Source organism: Sus scrofa, chromosome X (genome assembly GCF_000003025.6).
Source record: "Sus scrofa isolate TJ Tabasco breed Duroc chromosome X, Sscrofa11.1, whole genome shotgun sequence".
Taxonomy (NCBI): domain Eukaryota; kingdom Metazoa; phylum Chordata; class Mammalia; order Artiodactyla; family Suidae; genus Sus; species Sus scrofa.
Window position 1 is genome coordinate 56,836,273 of NC_010461.5, and position 25,971 is coordinate 56,862,243.

At 35.9% G+C, this 25,971-nt stretch overlaps 1 protein-coding gene across 1 annotated transcript in view; it reads right to left on the minus strand.

The window, feature by feature from the left end:
- The window catches only part of TEX11 (testis expressed 11), a 381,172-nt gene that overhangs the window by 292,340 nt on the left and 62,861 nt on the right, over window positions 1-25,971 (minus strand). The window contains exon 7 of the mRNA XM_003484125.4: window positions 13,731-13,811. Coding sequence (XP_003484173.3) covers window positions 13,731-13,811 — 81 coding nt within the window. The remainder of the gene's footprint in view (window positions 1-13,730; window positions 13,812-25,971) is intronic.

Consider the following 25,971-nt stretch of genomic DNA (forward strand, 5'->3'; position numbering starts at 1 on the left):
GCTTTCACCTCCAGCTTTACATTCCATGAAAGCAGGAAGCAAAGCCTAAAGCAGAGGTATAAACAGCATGACTAAGTGTTAAAGGAATGCCCAACACAGAGTCAATATGCAAAGACAGAGAAACTTTTTTTGTTCCCTCTTCTTTCTTCCTTTTTTTTTTTTTTTTTCTAGCTCCAGGCATTTAAAGAAATCTTTGTCAAACCATTGGCTGACTGCAAGTTAGAGTGAAGGAATCAAAGAACACAGTCTTTAAAAAAGTTTAGAAAAGTTACTAAACAAACAATTACAAGCCACAGCAAGAACAAAAAACTGTGAGTAGTGAGAAAAAGATAATTGCCGAAGTTATTATATTATAATATTGAAAATGTCTACTTTTTAACAACAAAAAAAAGGCATACAAAGAAATAATGTATGGCCCATTCACAGAAAAGAAAGAAAAAAAGAGAAAATGCCCTTAATAAAACACAGACAGTGGACATAAAAGACAAAGACTTTAAATAAACTGGCTTAAACATGGTCAATGGGCCAAAGCAGTTCATGGAAAAAGAATGAAAGGAAAAAAGGATGAAAATGTCTTACCAAATAGAGGATATCAATAAAGAGACAAAAATTACATATATAAGAAAAGAAATTCTGGTGTTCTACAGTGGCACAGTAGGTTAAGGATCTGGTGTCGTCACTGCTGTGGCCCAGGCTGCAGCTGTGACATGGGTTTGATCCTTGGCCCAGGAATTTCTACACATCACAGGAGCAGCCAAAAAGAAAAAACTACCTAGGAGTAAACCTGCCTAAAGAGACAAAAGACCTGTACTCTGAAAACTATAAGCCACTGGTGAAAGAAATCAAAGATGACACAAATAGATGGAAAGACACACCATGCTCGTGGACTGGAAGAGTAATACTATCAAAATGACTATACTACTTAAGGCAATCTACAGATTCAATGCAATCCCTACCAAATTACCAAGGACATTTTTCACAGAAATCAAACAAAATATTTTAAGGTTTGTTTGGAAGCACCAATGACCCAGAACAGCCAAAGATATCCTGCTGAAAAAGAAAAATGGAGCTGGAGGAATCAGGTTCCTGGACTTCAGACTATGCTACAATGCAATAATCATCAAAACCGCATGATACTGGCACAAAGACAGAAATATGGATCAGTGAAACAGGACAGAAAGCCCAGAATTCAACCCACATACCTACAGCCAACTCATCTATGACAAAGGAGGCAAGAATATACAATGGAGAAAGGACAGCTTGTTCAATAAGTGGTGCTGGGAAAACTGGACAGCCACATGGAAAAGAAGGAAATTAGAACACTCCCTAACACCATACACAAAAATAAACTCCAAATGGATTAAAGACTTAGATATAAGACCAGACACTATCTAACTCCTAGAGGAAAACATAGGCCAAACACTCTCTGACATAAACCACAGCAACATCTTCTCAGATCCACCTCTCAGAGTATTGACAATAAAAACAAAAATAAACAAATGGGACCTACTCAAACTTTGAAGTTTCTGCACAGCAAAGGAAACCCTAAACAACACAAAAAGACAACCCACAGAATGGGAGAACATCTTTGCAAGTGAATCCACTGACAAGGGATTAATCTCCAAAATTTATAAACACCTTCCACAGCTCCATACCAAAAAAAAACAAACAACCCCATCAAAACATGGGCAGAAGATCTAAACAGACAGTTCTCCAAAGAAGACGTACAGATGGCCAAAAAACACATGTAAAGATGTTCAACATCACTCATTATTAGAGAGATGCAAATCAAAACCACGATGAGGTACCACCTTACACCAGCCAGAATGGCCATCATCCAAAAGTCTACAAACAAGAAGTGCTGGAGAGGGTGTGGAGAAAAAGGAACCCTATCACACTGTTGGTGGGATTGTAAATTGGTGCAACCACTGTGGAAAAACACAGTATGGAGATGCCTCAGAAAACTAAACATAGAACTCCTATTTGACCCAGCAATCCCACTCCTGGGCATCTACCCAGAGAAAACCATAACTTGCAAAGACACATGTACTCCGATGTTCATTGCAGCACTCTTTGCAATAGCCAAGACATGGAAAAAACCTAAATGTCCATCGACAGCAGAGTGGATCAAGAAGAGGTGGTACATATACACAATGGAATATGACTCAGCCATTAAAAAGAATGAAATACCGGCATTCTTAGCAACACGGATGGACCTAGAAACTATCATGCTAGGTGAAGTCAGCCATACAATGAGGCACCAACATCAAATGCTTTCACTGACATGTGGAATCTGAAAAAAGGACAGACTGAACTTCTTTGCAGAACAGATGCTGACTCCCAGACCTTGAAAAACTTATGGTGTCTGGAGGAGACAGTTTGGGGGGTAGGGAGATGTGCTTGGGCTGTGGGATGGAAATCCTGTGAAATCAGATTGTTATGATCATTATACAACCTCAGATGTTATAAATTCATTTGAGTAATAAAAAAAAGTAAAAAAAATTGTTATTTGAAAGAATAAAAATGACAAATATTTAGTGACACTAAGAAAAAAAGATGTCTCAAATTATTAAAATCATAAATGAACGTGGGAATATTTCTACGGACCTTACAGAAATAAAAAGGATTATAAAAAAATTACCATGAACACTTAGTATGCCAACAAGTAAAATAACCTAGATAGACAACTCCTAGAAACACATAAACTACCAAAACTGACTCAAGAAGAAAGAGAAAATCTGAACAGATTTATAATAAGAGACTGAATAAGTAATCAAAAAACTCTGAGAGGAGTTCCTGTCGTGGTACAGCAGAAACAAATCTGACTAGGAACCATGAGGTTGAGGGTTCGATCCCTGGACTCGCTCAGTGGGTTAAGGATCCAGTGTTGCCTTGAGCTGTGGTGTAGGTCGCAGACGCAGCTCAGATCTGGTGTTGCTGTGGCTCTGGTGTAGGCCAGCGGCTACAGCTCCAATTAGACCCCTAGCCTGGGAACCTCTATATGCCATGGGTGCGGCCCTAAAAGAATGAAAAGACAAAAAAAAAAAAAAAAAAAAAAAAAAAAAACCTCTAAGAAAAGTCCAGGACCAAATGGACTTTACCAAGCAAAGAGTATTTATAAATATAAGTGCAAAATCCTCAATAAAATGCTAGCTAACAGAATCCTGAAATATACCAAAAAAAATTAATTTATATACCATGTCTAAGTGGAATTTATCCCAGGAATACAAAAGTGGTCCAACATAAGAAAATAAATCAATGTACCACACCATATTAATAGGATAAAAAAAATATGTTGGTAACTGAAATGATGCAGAAAAACATATTTAACAATAATCCAATACTCTTTCATGAAAAAAACTGAACAAACTAGAAATAAAAGAGAACTTCATCAACCTGATAAAGACATTTATGAAAACCCTTAGTTAACATCAAACTCAATGAGAAAACACTGTAAACTTTACTTTCCCCTTAAGATCAAGAACAAGACTGCCTTCACCACTTCATCCAACTTTGTACTCTAAATTGTAATTCTAGAAATTAGACAAGGAAAATAAATAAATGGTATCCAGATTAAAAAAGAAGTAAAATTATCTCCAGTCACGGGTGACATATCTTAAATATAGATAATCATAAGGAATACACACACACTTACTAGAACAAATAAATGAATTTAGCAAAGTTGCAGGATACAAAATCAACATACAATAATAAGTTATATTTCTATGTATTAGTAATGAACAACCTCAAAAGGAAAGTAAGAAAAGAATTCCACTTACAAAACCATCAAAAGGAACAAAATACTTTGGAATAAATTTAATCAAGAAAGTACCAAGGAAAAAAGAAAAGAAAGGAAAGAGTTCTCTTGTGGTACAGTAGGTTAAGGATCCAGCATTGTTACTGCAGTCCCCTGGATCACTGCTGTGGCACAAGTTCAATCCCTAGTTTGGGAACTTCCATATCCCCCAGGTGCAGCCAAAAAAAAAAAAAAAAACCCAAACAAAGTTCAAAAATTGTACACTGAAAACAATAAAATACTGCTAAAAGAAATTAAAGATAACCTAAATAAATGAGAAGACATCACATGTTCGTGGAATGGGGAAATTAACATGTTAAAATGGCAATATCCTCAAAGTGATCTATAGGTTCAATGCAATACCTATCAAAATCCCAACAGCCTTATTTTGCAGAAATAGAAAAGCCAATCCTCTAACTGAGATGGAATTGCAAGGGACCCTGAACAGCCAAAATAATCCTGAAAAAGAAAAACAAAATTAAAAGTCTCAAACATCCATATTCAGATGCACAGTACAACAAAGCTCCAGTAATCAAAACAATATGGTACTGGCATAAAGAAAAGATATATAGACCAAAGGAATAAGAACTGAGAACAAAGAAATAAACTCTGACATTTATGGTTAATTGATTTTTGACAAGAGGGCCAAAACCATTCAAAAGAGAAAAAAATACTACCTTCAACAAATGATAAATTGGACTTCCACATCAGTTTGGACTCCTGTCTAACACCATAAACAAAATTAAGTCAAAATGAGTCAAATTTCTTTTGTCATTTTAATTGCTAAGACTATAAAATTCTTAGAAGAAAATACATGGGTAAATTATCATAACCTTTGATTTGGAAGTGGAATATTAGATCTGACACCAAAAGCACAAGCAACAGAAGAAAAAAGTAAATAAATTGGACTAAATCAAAATTTAAAACTTTTGTACATGAAAGGATGCTATTAAGAGACTAAATATACAACATGGAGAATGAAGAAAATATCTGCAAATCATGTGCATATATCTGATACAGGTATAGTATACAAAATATTACAACTCAATCTCCAAAAGATGATCCAATTTAAAAATGGGCAAAAGACTTGAATGGATATTCCTCCAAAGAACAGAAAATGGCCATACAAATGGTGAACAAGCACATGAAAAGATGTTTAACATCATCAGTCATTAAGCAAATGCAAATCAGAACCACAAGGCAGGAGTTCCTATTGTGGCTCAGTGGGTTATAGACATGACTAGTATCCATGAGGATGCAGGTTTGATCCCTGGCCTCTCTCAGTGGATTAAGGATCCGGCTTAAGACCTATGGTGTAGGTCTCAGACGTGGCTCAGATCCCAAGTTGCTGTGGCTATGGCGTACACCAGCAGCTGCAGCTCTGATTACACCCGTAGCCTGGGAACTTCCATATGCCACAGGTGCAGCCCAAAAAAGCAAAAAAAAAAAAAAAAAAAAAAGCAAACAATAAATAAAACCCTACAAGATAGCACTTCATGTTTATTAGGATGGTTTTAATTTTAAAAATTGGAATATAAGCATTGGTGAGGAAATGGACAAGCTGGAACCCTCACACACTGCTGATGGTAATGTAAAGTAGTATATATAGCCAATGTGGAAAACAATTTAATGTGGAAAACTTCATCAAATGTTGACCATAGGAGTTCCCATTGTGGCTCAGCAGGTTAAGAATCCAACCAGTATCCATGAGGATGCAGGTTCAATTCCTGGCCTCGTTCAGTGGGTTAAAGTATCTGGCATTGCCACAAGCTGCAGCATAGGTCATAGATGCAACTCAGATCCTGCATTGCTGTGGTGTAGGCCAGCAGCTGCAGCTCTGATTTCACCCCTAGCCTGGGAACTTCCATATGCTGTGGGTGTGGCCCTAAAAAAAAAAGACAAAAAAAGTTGAACATAGAATTATCATGACCCTGCAATTCCAGTCCTAGGTATACATCTAAAAAATAATTGAAAATAGGTACCCAAATACTTGTATTCAAATGTTTGCAACTATAATATTCATAACAGTCAAAAGGTGGTAACAACCCAAATGTCCATCAACCCATGAGAGATAAAGAAATTGTAGGATATCCATACAATGGAATATCATTTAGTCACAAAAAGTTAAAGCCATAGATACAGAAAGTAGATTGGACACAACAATCTATGGGGTTTTACTTTGTGGTGATGAAAATGTTTTGTAATATGATAGAAGTAATGGTAGTATAACATTTTGAATGTACTAAAAGAGGAGGGATATGGGACTGGTGACTTTGTAACAAGAATTGTATAATTAGTTTTCTCCTTAAACTATGCATATATACAGTGATAAAATATAAAAAGTAGGCATAAAAAGTAAACCACAGACATTTTAAAATAACAATGACAGTCTCAACTAAAAATAAACATTGATGTTTGTTAGAAGCATTGATGTTCTAATGGTTATACATAGAGCCTCACTTCAGTAAAGAACATTAACAAGTCTGACCAGGTTTTCCATATGCTATAGGTATTTACTTAAAAATTATATAACTCACTTAAAATTTAATGGAGCATGCTATTACAAAGATTCCAATGAGTCTTTTTTAAGGCTTAAACAATTTTGAGTTTGGAATGAATTGATGCTCTCCCAGATACACAAAGCAGTGGGCAGATGGGGTCAGAAAAAACAATTACATCCTACTAGCCAAAATAGGAAGAAAACTGAATTTTACTTCCAGAGAAGTAATTTATTTGTGTGCTATGAGGTTACAAAATCTTACACATATGTTTCAAATATCTGGCTATAAAATGATAAATTTAAATAGGCAAAAGAGAATAAAATTAGAGTAAAAAATTCAAGGCAGCCTAGACTTAATTTAGAAATCTAGCTGATTCTTGAATTAATTACATCAAAGGGTTTCAGAGGCCCCCTGGCCATTTTCCTTTTGTAAATGAAAGTTTCACAACAAAGTAAAACTCTACACTGAAAATAAATTCTAGAGCAAGATGAAAACAAAAATGAAAAAGAAAAGTAAGTTGGACACATGAATCAGCAAATGAAAATAAAATTCTGATTAAAGTTTTAAATTTTAAGGAGAAATAGTTGAAGAAACAAGTAAACAATCTGGTAATGGACATTTTTGCTTTTAAAAATGCACATATAGGAGTTCTCTTGTGGCAGTGTTAAGGATCAGGCGTTATCACTGCAGCAGCTTGGGTCACTGCTGTGGCGTAGGTTTGATCCCTGGCCTGGGAACTTCCACACGCTTTGGGCATGGCCAAAAAATAAAAAATATTTAATTAATTTAATTCAACTAAAAATGCACGTATAGACACATACACTCTAGGATTTGCCCCAAGGCTTCTCTAAATCAGGAAGTAGGGATTTTTGTACTGAAGGGACATTTGAGACCTTGTTGTCATACATTCATTTTGTAGATGAGGACACTGATTTTCAGAGCAGTGAAGTATCTTATCACTGGCCACACTAATAAGTAGGTCCTTCTATAATGTTCTACATAGATAATGAACCTTGTTTTGAGTAATTACAAGCATCTCAAATATCAAAGAAAGTGTCTCTAATGTTCTACCTACCAAAGTAGGTAAGTATATGCAAACTTTTAAGTAAATGCTTAAATTGGTAGAATTTTCTAATTCTTACAAAACAAAGTTCAGTTAAACAACATATTTCTATGTCTCAATCAATCCAGTTAATTGATTTTTCACTATGAACCTACAGAAGCAAGACAGTAAACCAACTATTTCCAACCATTTCATTATTTGATTTCACAACAATTCCATCAAGCTCCTAGAAATGTTGTATGGCACACATTTACTTTAAAATAGAAACAAGTTTAACTTGCTTTGGAGTAGGTATTTTCGTTTTTGTTTTTGTTTTCAGAACTTGATAAAATCCTCTTCTAAGGATTAGAGACATCTTGAATTTAAGTCAGACATGCCTAGTACTCAGTTTTTCTGTACTTGCTTTTCTCTGTAACAGTGGCTACTTGACTTATAGGGATTTTTAGGAATTTATCTTATAGTTCTATAATTTTTCAGAGGGACAGAAACATTGGTTTCCTTGATAAGATTCTAGTATTACAAGCAGTGTATTGTTCATCCACCAAAAGGATGAGCATAGAGTCAGAGCCCAGTAACAAAGCATGGGCATAGGCGTAGGGTTCTGGAGCAAGGTGAGGAGGATATGCATCCATAATAAAGAGTCAGAGCATGAACAAGGAGAGGAGGGCACCCTCACAGTGGAGACGGTGGCAGAGGAGATGGGAGACTAGTTATGTACAGGGGGACTGATTATAAATAAGCATATACAGTAAGGATAATAGAAGCCAGGTTCCTCATTACTGGAGAAGAGAATTAGAAATACAGCAAGGGAGAACACTAAGATGAACACACTGATATTGGACTAGAATTGAAGGTCTCACGGGTCCCAAAAGCCTAGATAAATAGATGGATAGAAAGATACATGATACAGATAAATATGGATGAAAATGCGTAGGTCTGTACATATATGTATATAAAAATGTTTAAGTAGGGAGTTCCCATCGTTGCTCAGAGAAATAAATCTGACTAGTATCCTTGAAGACACAGGTTCGATCCCTGGCCTTGCTCAGTGGGTTAAGGATCTGCTTGCTGTTGCTGTGAGCTGTGGTATAAGTTGCAGACGCAGCTCAGATCTGGCGTCGCTGTGGCTGTGGTGAAGGCTAGCGGCTACAGCTCCAGTTCAAACCCTAGCCTGGGAAACTCCATATGCCACAGGTGCAGCCCTAAAAAAAAATGTGTGTGTGTGTGTGTGTGTGTATATATATATATATATACTCTGTTTACTGAGAGGATCTGATAGCAGTGACACCTCAAAAACAATAAGCACACCTAGGGCCCAGATTATGGCTTCTGAATAACATTTTCCACCAAAAGAAACCAAGACTCCTTAGAGAAAAAGAGAATTATCCATGCCTTGAGCAGGAAAGCAGAGGAAGAGCCTGGACATTTTATTGGGCCAGAAAGAAAAAAAGTGTTCACAAATGATGGCAGTATGTTAAAAAAGACACAGAGGTCAGCTTAAAGGGGCTCCTAGTGGTCAAATCTGGGAAGAGGTGAGCATCAAAATAAATGGAATTACAGTTCTGGGTAAGATGTAATGAAGTACATGCCACCCTTTCTCTCCCACTGAATGTTAACTATAAAACCTGAACTAACTGCATGAAGCTATTCAAGGTCTCTGAAAAGAAAAGAAGAGAAAGCAAACTGGGGAAGAATACCAGAATTTAAGGTAACACCAAGCCAGTAGTGAATTTATCACTTTTCCCTGATATACCCTAGCCTAAATTAATGCATGGCCAGACACTAAGCAGGGAACACTGGGCTTCAGAATGAGAAAGCATCTCTATTTCTGGCTTGAGTTACTAAGAAAGAGTGAAGAAATTCTCTTTTGGTTTTTATTTTTTATCTTTTCCATTCTCTTGCGACTCAGTCCCCAGGTAATTCCATGGTGGCAACAGCAATGCAGCTAGGGGAAACCACAAGAATTGAAATTTTGAGGAAGGAAACTTTCCATTCAGGAAGCTGCAGTTTCAAAAGGAAAGGGTTAAAAAAACATGGCTTTTTTTCTGTCTCTGTCTTCCCACTGGTTGGCCCCAGATGCAATCGGACTGCAGATATGAAGGGTCACTGGCCGGAGAACCGAAAAGGGTAGCTCAAGGGAACCAGAAACTACTAAAAAGATGTTAGAGAGAGGAGTGCAGAAAAGCACACTATCAAGTTGTTTATAAAACTGGGTTCACCTCAATCTGAGCAAGCATGGATCTGATCCTAATTAGCATACCAAAGACCTGGAGAAGTGAACTAAGGAATAGACACTGACCAGGTACTAGACTGACTGATTAGTGCTGCAGATACCTAAATAGCACTGCAAAGCCTTTGAAAAATGAAACTGATATTGGAACCACAGCTGCCAGAAGACAATTTGAAAACTGCATCATGAATTTAACCAGGTTGATTGCCAGCTAAAATTAAAACATCATTATTTCCATAAAATTTAGACAAGACTCAGAGGCTCACAATATAATATCAAAACATCTAGACACAATAAAAAATTAATCTATGAAGATCCTTAAAAATCTCAACTCACATGAAAAAAGGCAACAGAGGTTGACAATGAGATGACACACAATTTAGAATTACCTAATAAGGATTTTAAAGCAGTCATTATGTGTCCATTAACAGAGGAATGGATAAAGAAGAGGTGGTACGTATGTGTGGTACATACACACACACACATATTATACATGAAACATGTTATAATGAAACATAACTCAGCAATAAAAAAGAATGAAATGATGCCATTTGCAGCAACATGGATAGACCTAGAAATTATCTAAATGAAGTCAGAGAGAGAAAGACAAATATCATATGAAATCACTAAGATGGAGGGAATGGTCATTTGGGATTTTGAAATTGGCATTACACACTATTATATATTAAAATAGTTAAGTGACAAGGCCTACTATATAGCACAGGGAAATCTACTCAATACTCTGTACTGACCTATGTGGGAAAAGAATCTGAAAAGGAATGGATATATGTATAACTGATTTACTGTGCTGTCCATCTGAAACTAATACAACATTGTAAGTCAACTATACTCCAATAAAATAAAAAATAAAAAGCAGCCATTATAAAACTGTGTGAATATGCAATTATGAACACTCTCAAAACAAATAGAAAATTAGAAAGACTCAGCAAAGAAACAGAACAGAGATCAGCAAATTACAATCTTCAGGCCAATGCAAACTGTGAGCTACAAATGGTTTTTGCATTTTGGAAGGATTATTGAAAAAAAAGTTATAAAACATAGACTGTATGTGATCCGCAAAGCCTAAATATATCTTGTCCTTTACAGGAAGTTTGTTATCCCCTGATATAGAAGATATAAAGGACCAAATGGAAAAGTTCAAACTGGAAAATATAAAAAGCAAAATTTTAAAAAAAGAGAAAAACCAAATACCTCACTGTATGGACTCAATAGCAGAACACTGGTGAAAAAAGAGACAGACAGTTAATTTGAAAATATACCAATATAACTTATCCAATCTAAAAAAAACAGGAATGGAGTTCCCACTGAGCAATGGGATGGGTGGCATCTCTGGAGTGCTGGGACGCAGGTTCAATCCCAAGCCCAACACAATGGGCTAAGGATCCTGTGTTGCCGCAGCTGTGACATAGGTAGCAATTGCAGCTGAAATCTGACCCCTGGCCTGGGAACTCCATATGCCATGCGGCAGCCAAAAAAGAAAGAAAAAAATAGAGAGGGAAAAAATGGGAAAAAAAGAAAAGAACAGAGCATCAAGTCCTTATAAGATTATAATAAAAACCCTAAATTTTGAAGCATTGGTATCCCAGATACTTGGCCAATAGGTACATGAAAAGGTACTCAACATCATTAATTATCAGGAAAATGCAGATCAAAACCACAGTGAGATATTACCTCACACCTGCTAGAATGGCTATTATCAAAAAGATAAGAGATAGTAGTCCCATTGTGGAGTAGTAGGCTAAGGATCTGGAGTTGTCACTGCAGCAGCCCAGGTTCAATACCTGGCCCAGGAACTTCCATATGCGGTGGGCATGGCCAAAAAAAAAAAATATATAGGGATTTAAACAGATACTTGTACATCAATGTTTACAGCAGCATTATTCACAATAACCGAAAGGTAGAAACAACTCAAGTACCCCTCAATTGATGAAAGGATAAACACAATGTGGTATATACATACAATGATATATTATTATTCAGCAATAGAAAGGAATACAGTTCTGATACATGCAACAACATGGCTGAACCTTAAAATATTAACACTAAATGAAATAAGCCAGACACAAAAGGATAAATATTTTATGGTTTCACTTATATGAAATATCTAGAATAAGCAAATTTATAGATACAGAAGTAGAGTAGAGGTTGCCAGGGGCTGTGGGGAAGCAGTAAGGAGGAGTTATTATATAATGAGTACACAGTTTCTATTTGAAGTGATGAAAATTTTTGAAATCTGATAGTGATGATTGTTGTACAACACTGTGAATGTACTTATGCCACTAGATTGTACACTTAAAATGGTTAAAATGGAAAACTTTATGTTGCATATACTTTACCACAAAAATTATAGTAGAAGGTCAGCTAATAAATGTAGAAAGAATTATGGAATTAGAAAAATAGCCAGTTGTCAACCATCAGGGTACTAATTTAGGCAAGAAATCTATGGAAAATTGACAGAACACTGTAAACCAGCTATAATGGGAAAAAAAGTCATTATATATAAAAAATAGTACTAAAATAAAATAATCTCAATGGATGGTAAAAGTGGGATAAGAAACTGGATTTTTCATAGTCTCAAAGTATCGTATCACAAAACACTTATGAATAACAACCTGTATTCCAGGTTTCTCTACCGTAAAATTACAAAGGAAAAATACATAAGTTTACAGTGGAGAAACCTGGAATACACCATTTTAACCAAGAGATCAAAGTTAGCACCACTACCAATAGAATAAATCAATCCTATATGCCACCCAAGAGAATCACTTCTGTGATTTTTCTGGACCCAAATTCATAACCTGGTCTAATTATGAGGAAACTCTGAACAAACCCAAATTTGGGTAAGGTGGGGTGATTGGGGAGATGTTGTTTTAGGGTACAAACTTGCGACTAGTAAATAAATTTTGGAGATCTAATATACACCATAGTGATTATAGCCTACGATTCTGCTATAACTTTTTAAATTGCTAAAAGACTAGATCTTAACTGTTCTTAACACAAAAAATGATATTTATATGGCATGATAAAGGTAATAGTTAACACTACTGTAGTAATCATGTTGCAACATATAAATGTATCAAATCAACATGTCATATACCTCAAACTTACACAATGTTATGTCAATTATAACTCAATTAAATTTTTTTAATTTTTAAAAACAAATTAAATCACATTCTATAAAATGGCTGTTCTGCAATCTTCAAAACTGTCAAGATCACTAAAGTCAATGCAAGAGTAAGGAAGTCTTCCAGTGAAAGATACTAGAGGCAAGGTACAATCTTAGATGGAATCCATTTTATGTAAAGAACACTACTGGGAAACTTGAACATGCCTCTGGGCAAAGGGGATACAGGAGTTCTTTGTACTATTCTTATCATAGTTTTGTAGATATGAAATTGTTTTAAAATTTTTTTAAAGACTAGAAGAGTACCTCACATAATACTGGCAATATATAAATATTTACTGAATTAAGTTCTACATTATAACATAGAATTTGAGAGAAAAGTAAGACCAATCTCAAAGTAGGTACAATTGATGGAACCTACTTCCTGGGAACATCCTCCCTAACATCCAAATCTGTCTTTGTTATCAATTCTCTGAGAGTAAAGACTGAAGTAGGCATAGGCACTGTCATAGGAGAAAAAGGATGGACAATGGAGGTAAAGTGGAAAAATTAAAAATTGTCTACTCTGGAATTCTAATGAGATCCTGTCTAGGAAACAGGCTTTGTTTATCCTACCAAACTGCTCACACCTCCAAATCCCAATATAGAAAAATACTATGACAGTGATATGATTAACTGCTATCAATATTGTCAGCAGAGAAATAAACTCATTTTTCCTTTCTTTTGTTATGTAGCATGAAATATGGAGAAATATTATCAAAATGGTTTGACAATGAAAGGGAAAGCAAGAAATATTTTAAAATAACCTATATTACTTTTTAAAACACTCTAGTAAAGAACAAAGGAAGCAAAATATTTCAAAGCTTAGCTAAGTAAGTAGAATTGGTCTCAAACGTAATCTCTAAAGGATCACATGTAATAGTAATGAGTCTTCCTAGAACTTGATATAGCATATTTTCAAACTCTTAGAGAATAAATACAAAGATTTCCCTCACCATTTGGGGGAGCCTCATCAACATATCTTTACAGCGCAGTATATATGCAGAAGCTTTTTGAAAATCCTCTTGAGCAATTGCCTGGGAAAGTGAAAAAATATCAATAATTGGTTAAAATGAAATAAGCTATTTGTCCACAAGTCAATTCTAACGTATTTTAACTGGTGTTTAAAAGTGTTAATTTGTTTTCTAATTTTTAGCAATACTATTTAGCTCAAAATATAGAGAAATAAATGATAAGAATCTTGGATAACACAGAGTTGACAGTGAATGACTGAGAGTCATTTTGTTTTTCTGGAAATGGCAAAACTGATGTACAGTCTTACTATATTATGATATAATGTAATGTCTGATAGATGTTTCCCCAGCCTGAATAGCTCTTGATTTTATCTCTACATTAGAGGATATTTTTTATGTTAAATACCAGTCTTTTGTCCTAAAACAGGCTCAAAATAACTTCACAGTCTGAACTACTGTGAACATCTGCTATGAAAGACAATTTAGTGCAATCCCATCTTGGAGCTAGAAGAGCTACTCTAATATTTATATATAACTTTGAACCTTATGCCCTCATCACTTTAGTTTCCTCATCTATAAAATGAGGATACTGTACTAGATTATCTTTAAGATTCCTTTCAGTTCTACCATTTTATGACTGACACTGTAATGAAAACATCAACCACACGTTACTTAGGCACTTGTAAAGGAGGCTTGTTTCAGTCATTTAAGAATTTATCTGATGAGGCATGTTAAAAGAAATATGGACATATACAAGAAAATAATTTTTTTTAATTTACTTACTTGTCTTTTTAGGGCTTGCACCTGCAGCATATGGAAATTCCCTGGCTAAGGGTCGAATCAGAGCTGCAACTGCCAGCCTATGCCACAGCCATAGCAAGGCAGGATCTGACCACATCTGCAACCTACATCACAGCTCATGGCAACGCCAGATCCCTATCCCATTGAACAAGGCTAGGGATCAAACCTGAGTCCTCATGGACACTAGTCGGGTTTGTTACTACTGAGCCACAACCAGAACTCCAAGAAAATAATTTTTAAAAGTACTTTCTAGGGGAAAAAATCCCTACATTGTCTATTTTTTTCTCTTATGTGGTGTCAAATATTCTTGTACTTTGGATAATAAAAGAACTGAGTAGAGAGAAGAAAAGGTGAAGAATGTAAGAAGCCAGCTTCTTTCTAGTTTTCTCCTCTACCTACTTGCTGAATCTTAAGCTTGACATCTTACTGAGTAGATACACTCCTCTAAGGCTTTAATGCTAGATTTTGTTAAGGGGTAAAATAAATTGTAAACACAAAAGCCTCAATAAGCCAAATCTCAATTATCTATAGAGATTACAAAATAATATTCCTCTCTATACAAATAAATGTTTAATGAATACTTGCTGATTGATTCATTACTCAAGGTGAAGAAAATCTTTTTTATAATAAGAGATATGCTGAGTGACAAACTCCATTTCAGGTGATGTTTTCTGTTCTTATAAGACAATAAAAGCCTTTAATAGTCAAAGAATCCATAAAGTATTTACTGATACTCAGATTTTATCTCAGAGGAAGTAACAGGTCTAATAATGTGATTTTCAAAAAGCTCTGCTTACAAGTCTGATGTTCACCAAAGGTTTCTACATCATTACATCATGCTGCCTCTTCTTTAAGACTTCTTTTACTGGAATTCTCTATATTTTGGATTTGAAATATTGATTTCTGGCCCAACAAGATGAATACATTTTTAAAACTAGCTTGAATTATTAGACCTAAATCACATGCCTAGGTCCAATCACTTGGAGATTCTTATTCATTAGGTCTGGGATGATGCCCAGCCTATGCTGATGTAGTGAAAAGAACATGGGCTTTGGATTCCTAGTGTTCCCTCTTCTTTGCTCAGTCAACTTAGGCAAGCCAAAACCTCTCTGAACGTCAATTTCCTTAACTGTAAAATAGGGATAGCAATGTCTACCATATAGAATTGATCTTATGAGGATCAAATGAGATCACAGATACGAAAGCACTGTGTAAACTGTAAGGCAATACACAAAAATGTGAACATTCTTAACAGTCAAAACTACCACTAGTACCAAGAATTGTAACAAAGAAAGTTATTTGTTCTTGTGTGGTACTCACTGCTGGTGAAATTGTATCCTAGCAGATCTATAAATTATTATAACTTATACTGATGGATCAAGAAATCTTAAATTTGGAGTTCCCGTCGTGGCACAGTGGTTAATGAATCCGACTAGGAACCATGAGGTTGCAGGTTTGATCCCTGCCCTTGCTCAGTGGGTTAAGGGCCTGGCGTTGCCGTGAGCTGTGGTGTAGGTCGCAGACGTGGCTCGGATCCGGCATTGCTGTGGCTCTGGCGTAGGCTGGCAGCTACAGCTCCGATTAGACCGCTAGCCTGGGAAACTCCATATCCCGTGGGAGAGGCCCAAGAAATGGCAAAAAAAAAAAAAAAGAAAGAAATCTTAAATTTGCCCTTCCTTAGAAGAGAGAATGAAAATACCAAGGTTGGATCTGAACTGCTGCTCAACATCAAAGAATTACTGCCATTATGCAAGGAATTAAATGCCAGACAGACTATTACCTATTAGGTAATAGTACTAATGCTATTAAGTAATGATGACAACATAATGAATTAAATGGTATATTTATTTAAGTAAAATTTATAACACCATCAGGTGTGAATGGAAATACTTTTGATAATTACATTGAAAAGTGAAGAGAAAATAAGTTTTATACTTAAAATGATAAGATAGACACAGAACACAGTAACAATTTATATATTTTAATACTCATAGCAATCATTAAGAAAACTCTATAAAATTAAATAGTAAGAAACACTGTGAATAAATCAAGCTTAAATTTTTTAAATGTTAAAAAAAATCACAGGAAGATATGAAAAGAGAAACAGATGAACTAAACCAGAGGAAATAGGAGTTCCCATCATGGCACAGCAGAAACAAATCCAACTAGGAACCATGGGGGTACAGGTTCAATCCCTGGCCTTGCTCAGTGGGTTAAGGATCCAGCATTGCAGATGCGGCTTGGATCTGGCATTGCAGTGGCTGTGGCTGTGGTATAGGCTGGCAGCTGTAGCTTTGATTAAACCTCTAGGCCTAGGAACCTCCATATGCTGTGGGTGCAGCCCTAAAAAGCAAAAAATTAAAAAAATTAAAAAAAATAAACCAGAAGAAACAAATAGAAAACGATAAAATGGCAACTTTAGCCCTAACGTATCAATAATTACTTTAAATGTAAATGGTCTAAATATATCAATTAAAAGGCAGAGATTGACAGAGTTTCTACTATGGCACAATGGGATTGATGATGTCCCTGCAAGAGTAGGGTCACGTGTTTGATTCCCAGCCCAGCATAGTGGGTTAAGGATCTGGTGTTGCCACAGTTATGGTGTAGGTCACAGCTCTGGTTCCAATGCAATCCCTGGCCTGGGAACTCCATAGGCCATGGGGTGGCCAAAAATTTTAAAAGGCAGAGACTAATAGAGTAGATTAAAAATATATTCCAACAATATGTTGTCTATAAATTTGCTTCAAATTCAGCAACATATTAGGTTGAAAATAGAAGAATGGAAAAAGATATACCATGAAATATTAATAAAAAGGAGAGGCTATGTTACTATCAAATAAGGAGACTTCATGGCAAGGAAAACGGCCGGAGACAAAGAGAGACATTACATATGATATGATGAAACAACATATCAACAGGAAGATATGAGATTCCTAATGATCTAGCCATCAAAACAAAATGCTTGAAAGAAAACCTGATAGGGCTGAAAATAGAAACCATTGGAAGGAGTTCCTTTCAGGCACAGTGGGTTAAGGATCTAGTGTCATTGCAGTGGCTTGGATCACTGCTATGGTACAGGTTTGATCCTTGGCCCTGGGAACTTTCACATGCCATGGGAAGGCCAAAAAATTAATTAATTAATTAATTAAAAAATAACTGGGAGCTTAAAACCCAACTCTCACCAATTAATAAACTACTAGACAGAAAATCAGTGAAGATGGAGAAGAATTGAACAACACAACCAAGTTACAGGAGCTAAGTGACATATATAGAACACTCTGCCTAAAAACAACAGAATACATATTTCTCCCAAGTGTCCATGTAATAATATTCACCAAAATAGACATCCTGGGCCATAAAAAAAAACTTTAAAAATTGAAATCATACAGAGCATATTTTTTGACCATAATGGAATCAAACTGGAAATCAGTAACAAAAAGGCAACAGGAGTATCTCTAAACACTTAAAAATCAAACAATACTTTAAATAATCTATGGGGCAAAGAGGAGGTCTCAAAAATAAAAGAATACATAGAACTGAATGAAAATGAAAATAACATACCAATATGTGGACAAAGCTACAAAGAAGGAGATTTATAGAACTAAAAAGCTTGTATTTGAAAAAACAAAAATTCTCAATTAATAATTTAAAGTTTTATCCTAAAAAACTAGAAAAAGAAGTGCAAGTAAAAGAAAGGAAGTAATAAAGAGCAAATTAATGAATCAAAAAAAGAAAACAGGAGAAAAAATCAATAAAAATTATTTTCTTTTAAAACAATGAATAAAATTGATAAACCTCTAATAAGAATGACAAAAATAAAAACAGGGAGGACACAAATCACCAATATCATGAATGAAAAAGAGGATATCAGTGCATATTTAGAGCCATCAATAGGATAATAAAAGAATGCTATATAAATTATACTCATAAATTTGATCATTTAGAAAAAAGGAATCAATTCCTGAAAAACTATAAACTACTGAAACTCAAACAAGTTAAAACAGAAAATGTGAATAGTTCTATAACCATTAAAAATTTAATTTTTAATATTAAATATCCTGGAAAAGACATCTTGAGGCTCGTATTATTTCACTGGAGAATACTACCAAATATTTAAAGAAGAATTAACATAAATTTATACAAACTCTTCCAGAAAATATAAAAGGAAGGAATACTTCCCAATTCATTTGATGAGGGCAGTATTATCCTGATACGAAAACCAGAAAAAGACCAAAAAAAAAAAAAAAAAGCAGACTGATAGCAATCAGGAAATTAGACACAAAAATCCTCAACAAAATATTAGCAAATTGAATCCAACAATGTATATAAAGAATTTTACACCATGACTAAATGGGATTTATTCCAGATACTAAAGGCTGCTTAAACATTCAAAAACCCACCAATAGAATCCACAATATTAATTGGCTAAAAAAGAAAAATCAATTAATATAATCATATCAACTGGCACTGAAAAAACACTGTACAAAATCAGCCATTCATGATAAAAACTCTCAAAAAATATTAATAGAGGAAACATTCTCAACTAAATAAAGAGCTTCTACTAAAATCTACTGCAATCATCACAGTTAATATTGAAAAACTGATTTCTCTCTAAGTTTGGGTACAAGGTAAATATATTCACTCTCACCACTCTTATTTAACATAGATTTGGAAGCATGACACATACAAAGTAAAACTGATAAACTGGACTTCATCAAAATTAAAAACCTTTGTTTTATGAAAAACCCAGTTCAGAAGCTACAAATAGGGAGAAAAATATTTGCAAACCACACATTCAACAAAAGTCTAGTCACCAGAATATATAAAACCTCTCCCCATTAAACATTTAAAATATAAGCAATCCAACTGGACAACGGGCAAAGAACAGAAGAGGATGTACAGATGGCACATAAACACATGAAAAGATGTTCAACATAATTAGCTACAAGGTAAGTGCAAATTTTCATCACAATAAGATATTACTACAAACAAAACAGTTAAAATAGAAAATAGTGACATTAGCAAATGCTAGAAAGGATAAAGAGAAACTGGCTCACTCATATATTTTCGATGGGATGTAAAATGATACAGCTACTCTGGGAAAAAATTTGGCAGTTTCTTACAGAAGTAAATATGCAAATACCACCTGACCCAGAAAATACACTCTTGGGCATTTATCCTCAAAAGATGAAAACTTATTTTTACATAAAGATTCATTTACAGGAGTTCTTGCCATGGTGCAGTGGGTTAAAAATCTACTGTGGCTCAGTGCGTTAGTGAACCAGCTTGTTTCTGTGGAGGCAGTGGGTCAATCCCAGGCCCAGCACAGTGGCTTAAGGATTGGACATTTCTACAGTGTAGGTTGTAGAGCTAGCTCAGATGCAATCCCTGACCCAGGATCCATATTCTGTGGGGGTGGCCAAAAAAGAAAAAAGAAGAATATGAATGCAGTGACTCAGGTCATTGCAGAAGTGTGAGTTTGATCCCAGCCTGGCACATTGAGTTAAAAAGGATTCAGGATTGCTGCAACTATAAGCTTGGATTCAGTCCCTAGCCTGGGAACTGGCATATGCTACAGATGCAGCCATAAAATTTTTTTTAAATTCATACACAAATGTTCATAGCCACTTTACTCATAATAGCCTAACTCATGAAAGAACCCTGATGTCCTTCAACAGGTGAATGATTAAACAAATTGTGGTATATTGTTACTATGGAAAACTACTCTGGAATTAAAATGAACAAAATTTTAACAAACATAACAATTGGGAGGAATTTAGAAGATGGTGGAGTAGAAGGACTGGAGCTCGCCTTCTCTCATGAAAACAACAAAATTACAAGCAACTGCTGAACAACCATCAACAAAATAGACTTGAAACTACCAAAGAGATATCCATAACACTAAAAGACAAAGAAGACAGATGAGATGGTAAAAGGGGGACCTACACTACACAAGCAATTCCATATGGGCCGGTGAAACCAGAAAGACTCACACACAGGAGAGAGTTCTAAGCCCCACATCAGGTTCCCACACCTGGGGGTCTGACAGTGGGAGGAGGAGCCCTTGAAGCATTTGGCATTGAAGGCAAGCAAGGATTGTGCACAGGAGCTCCACAGGACTAGGGGAAACATAGACGCCATATTTTTTAAGAGCCACACCCAGAACACATGGAAGTTCCCAGGCTAGGGGTCAAAATGGAGCTACAGCTGCCAGCCTACACCACAGCCACAGCAACACCAGATCCAAGCCATGTCTACAACCTACACCACAGCACATAGCAACACCCGATCTTTTAACCCACTAAGCAAGGTCAGAGATCAAATCCACACCCTCATGGTTACCAGTCGGATTTCTGCTGCGCCACAATGGGAATGCCAAGAGACTCCAACCTTGAAGGGTGCACAAAGGATTTCATGTGCACTGGGTCCCAAGGCAAAGTAGAGCCTCCATAAGAATCTGGGTCAGCCTACCTTCGGATCTTGGAGGATCTCCTGGGAAAATGGGGCAAATGTGGCTCGTTGAGGGGGAAGGACACTGGAGGCAAAGGTTTCTGGAATAATCATCAGTCAGCATGAATTCCCCTGAAGGTGGCCATTTTAGAAAAATATGTCCCAACCCCTCAGGGCTGAGAATCCCCAGGCCAAACAACAAATAGGGTGGGAAAACAGTGCCACCCATTAGCAAACAGGCTGCCTAAAGACCCCCCCCCATAAGGCACACAACACCTCTAATCACACCAAGAGACAAAGCCCCATTCAGTGCCACCTACCAGTAGGCAGGCACCCGTCCTTCCCATCAGGAAGCCTGCAGCAAGCCCCCATACCAACTTCAGCCACAAGGCGGGCAAACATTAGAAGCAACAGAGGCTTCAACCCTACTGCCTGCAAAAAGGAGACCACAGTAAAAATCCATACAAAATGAAAAGGTAGAGAATCATGACCCAGATAAAGGGATAAGAAAAAAAGCCAGAAAAACATCTAAGTGATCTGGAGATTATCAACCTCCATGAAAAAGACTTTAAAATAATGACAGTAAAGTTGATTCAAGATCTAGAATATAAACTGGAGGCAAGGATTGATAAATTACAAGAAACACTGAACAGAGAAATAGAAGATTGAAAAATTAAGCAAGCAGAGGTACAAAATACAATTGAAATAAAAAATTCACTGGAAGGCACCAACAGCAGAATACAGGAGGCAGAAGAACGAATAAACAAGGTGGAAGACAGATTGCTAGAAGTCAACTGATGTGGAACAGAAAAGAGAAAAAAGATTGAAAAGAAATGAAGATAGTGTAAGATAAATCTGGGAGAACTGGAGTTCCCGTCGTGGCGCAGTGGTGAACGAATCCAACTAGGAACCATGAGGTTGCAGGTTCGATCCCTGCCCTTGCTCAGTGGATTAATGATCCAGCGTTGCCGTGAGCTGTGGTGTAGGTTGCAGACGCGGCTCGGATCCCGCGTTGCTGTGGCTCTGGCGTAGGCTGGCAGCTACAGCTCCGATTAGACCCCTAGCCTGGGAACCTCCATATGCTGTGGGAGCGGCCCAAGAAATGGCAAAAAAAAGACCAATAAATAAATAAATAAATAAATAAATAAATAAAGTATCTCTAAAAAAAAAAATCTTTAAAAAAAAAAATCTGGGAGAACTTTAAAAGTACCGACATCCGCATAATAGGGGTGCCAGAAGGAGAAGAGAGAGAGAAAGGGCCAGAGAAAATATCTGAAGAGGTAATAGCCGAAAATTTCCCTAACATGGGTAAGGAATAACTCACTCAAATTCCAGGAAGCACAAGTACCATAAAAAATAAACCCAAGGAGGAACACCCTGAGACAAATATTAATCAAACTGACCAAAATTAAAGACAAAGAGAAAATATAGAAAGCAGCTAGGGAAAAGCAACAGGTAACATACAAGGGGACCCCAATAAGATTATGAGCTGATTGTTCAGCAGATACTCTGCAGGCTAGAATGGAATGGCATGATATACTTAAAGTGACAAAAGGAAAAAACCTCCAACAAAGATTACTCTACCCAGAAAGGCTCTCATTCAGATTTGAAAAAGAAATCAAAAGCTTAACAGACAAGGAAAAGCTAAGAGAATTCAACACCACTAAGCCAGATTTACAACAAATACTAAAGAAATTCTCTCAGTGGAAAAGAAAAGCTGCAACTAGAAACAAGAAAATTATAAATGATAAGGTTCACTGGTACAGGCATACATAAAGGTAGGAAATCATCCACATGCAAATATGCTACCAAAATCAGAAACCATGAGAAGACGAGGGTACAAATGCAGGATACCAGTGATGAGACCAGCAACTTAAAACAATCTTATATATGTACAGACTCCAATATCAAAATTTCATGGTAACTGCAAACCAAAAATATACAATAGATACACACACAAATGAGAAAAAGCAATCCAAACACAACACTAAAGATAGTTATCAAACCAGGAGAGAAAAATGGAAGAAAAAAGACAATGAAAATGAATACAAAACAATGAACAAAATGGCAATAAGAACATACATATAATTACCTAAAATGTAAATGGACTAAATGCACCAGCCAAAAGACATAGATTGGCTGAATGGATAAAAAAACAAGACCCAAGTATATGTCTTCTTCAAGAGACCCACTTCAGTTCTAGGGACACATACAAAACGAAAGTGAGAGAATGGAAGAAAACATTCCATGCAAACAGAAATCAAAAGAAAGCTGGAGCAGCAATGCTCATATCAGACAAAATAGACCTTAAAATAAAGAATGTTATAAAAGACAAAGAAGGACATTACCTAATGATCAAAGGATCAATCCAAGAAGAAGATATAACAATTGTAAAGATATTTGCACCCAACACAGGATCTCCTCAATATATAACGCAACTGCTAAAAGCCTTAAAATTAGAAATCAAAAATAATACAATAGTGGGGGACTTTAACACCCCACTTACAGCAATGGACAGATCATCCAAACAGAAGATCAACAAGGAAACACAGGCCTTAAATGATCCATTACACCAGAAAATCAAAAAGAAAACAGAGGCCTTAAATAATGCACTACACCAGATGGATTCAATATATATTTATATAGTATTCCATCCAAAAACAGAAGAACACACATTCTGTTCAAGTGCACAGAGAACATTCTCTAAGATAGATCACATTCTGGGCCACAAATCAAGCCTCAGTAAATTTAAGAAAATTGAAATCACATCAGCCATCTTTTCTGACCTCAATGCTATAAGACTAGAAATCAACAGGAAAAAATACTGCAAAAACCCACCAAATACGTGGAGACTAAATGACATGCTACTAAACAACCAATGGATCACAAAAGGAATAAGAGGAAATTGAAAAATGCCTAGAAGCAAATGACAACAAAGACGCAACAATCCAAAAGCTATGGGGAGTTCTCACCATGGCTCAGTGGTAATGAACCTATTATCCATGAGGACGGGGGTTTGATCCCTGGCCTATCTCAGTAGGTTAAGGATTTGGCATTGCCATGAGCTATGGTGTAGATCTCAGACATAGCTCTGATCTGGTGTTACTGTGGCTGTGGCTTAGGCCAGCACCTACAGCTACAATTTGACCCCTACCCTGAGAACTTCCATATACCACAGTGTGGCACTACAAAAAAAATACAAACAAACAAACGAAAAAACCCAAAACCTATGGGATGCAGCAAAAATAAGTTCTGAGGGTGAAGTCTCTAACAATACAAACTACCTCAGGAATCAAGAAAAATTTAAATAACAATAAAAAGTTATTTATACCAAAAGCAACTAGAGAAAGAAAAACAAAACCCAAAGTTATGAGAAGAAAAGACATCATAAAGATCAGAGCAGAAATAAATGAAATTGAAAGGAAGAAAACCATGGAGGTTAAAAACAATGAAACTAAAAGCTGGTTCTTTGAAAAAAATCAAAAATATTGATAAACCCTTGGCCAGAATCATCAAGAAAAAAAAAGAGAGAAAACTCAAATCAATAAAATTAGAAATTATAAAGGACAAGTTAAAACGGACACAGGAATACAAGGATCATAAGAGACTACTGAAAGCAACTATAATGCTAATGGACAACCTAGAAGAAATGGACAAATTCTTAGAAAAGAACATTCTTCCAAGACTAAACCAAGAAGAAACAGAAAAGACAAATGGCCAATCACAAGTGCTAAAATTGAAACTGTTATTAAAAAACATTCAACAAACAAAAGTCCAGGGACGAGGTGGCTTCACAGGAGAATTCTATCAAAAATTTAGAGAAGAGTTAACACCTATCCTTCTGAAACAAGTGCAGAGGAAGGAACCTCCCAACTCACTCTGAGGGCACCAAAAATACCACAAAAAAAGAAAATTACAGGCCAATATCACTTATGAATATAGATGCAAAAATCCTCAACAAAATGCTAGCAAACCACATCCAACAATACATTGCAAGGGTAAAAAACTATGATCGAGTGGGATTTATCCCAGGGATACAAGGACTTTTCAATATCCACAAATGAATCAGTGTGATATACCACATTAGCAAATTGAAGAATAAAAACCACATGATCCTCTCAATAGATTCCGAAAAAGCTTTTGACATAATCCAACACCCATTTCTGATAATAAAAAAAAAACCCTCCAGAAAGTAGGCATAGAGAGAACTGTCTCAACAAAATAAAGGCCACACATGACAAACCCACAGATAACATCATTCTCAATGGTGAAAAGCTGAAAGAATTCCCGCTAAAATCAGGAACAAGACAAAGATGTCCACTCTCACCACTTTTATTCAACACTGACTTGGAAGTCCTACCCACAGCAGTCAGAGAAGAAAAAGAAATAAAAGGAATCCAAATCAGAAAGGAAGAAGTAAAACTATCACTGTTTACAGATGACATGATACTATACCTAGAAAATCCTAAAGACACGACCAGAAAACTGTTAGAGCTCATCAATGAATTTGATAAAGTTGTAGGATACAAAATTAATACACAGAAATCAACTACATTTCAATATACTATCAATGAGAGATCAGACAGGGAATTTAGGGAAACAGTCCCAATTACCATCACATCAAAAAAATAAAATAAAATGCCTAGGAATAAACCTACCTAAAGAGACAAAAGACCTATACTCTGAAAACTATAAGATGCTGATGAAAGAAATCAAAGATGACACAAACAGATGGAAAGATATACCATACTCTTATATTGAAATAAATTGATACTATCAAAAGGACTATACTACCCAAGACAATCTACAGATTCAATGCAATCCCTATCAAATTACCAACAGCATTTTTCACAGAACTAGAACAAAATATTTTAAAGCCGTTTGGAAACACAAATGACCCTGAATAGCCAAAGCAATCCTGAGAAAGAAAAATGGAGCTGGAGGAATCAGGCTCCTGGACTTCAGACCA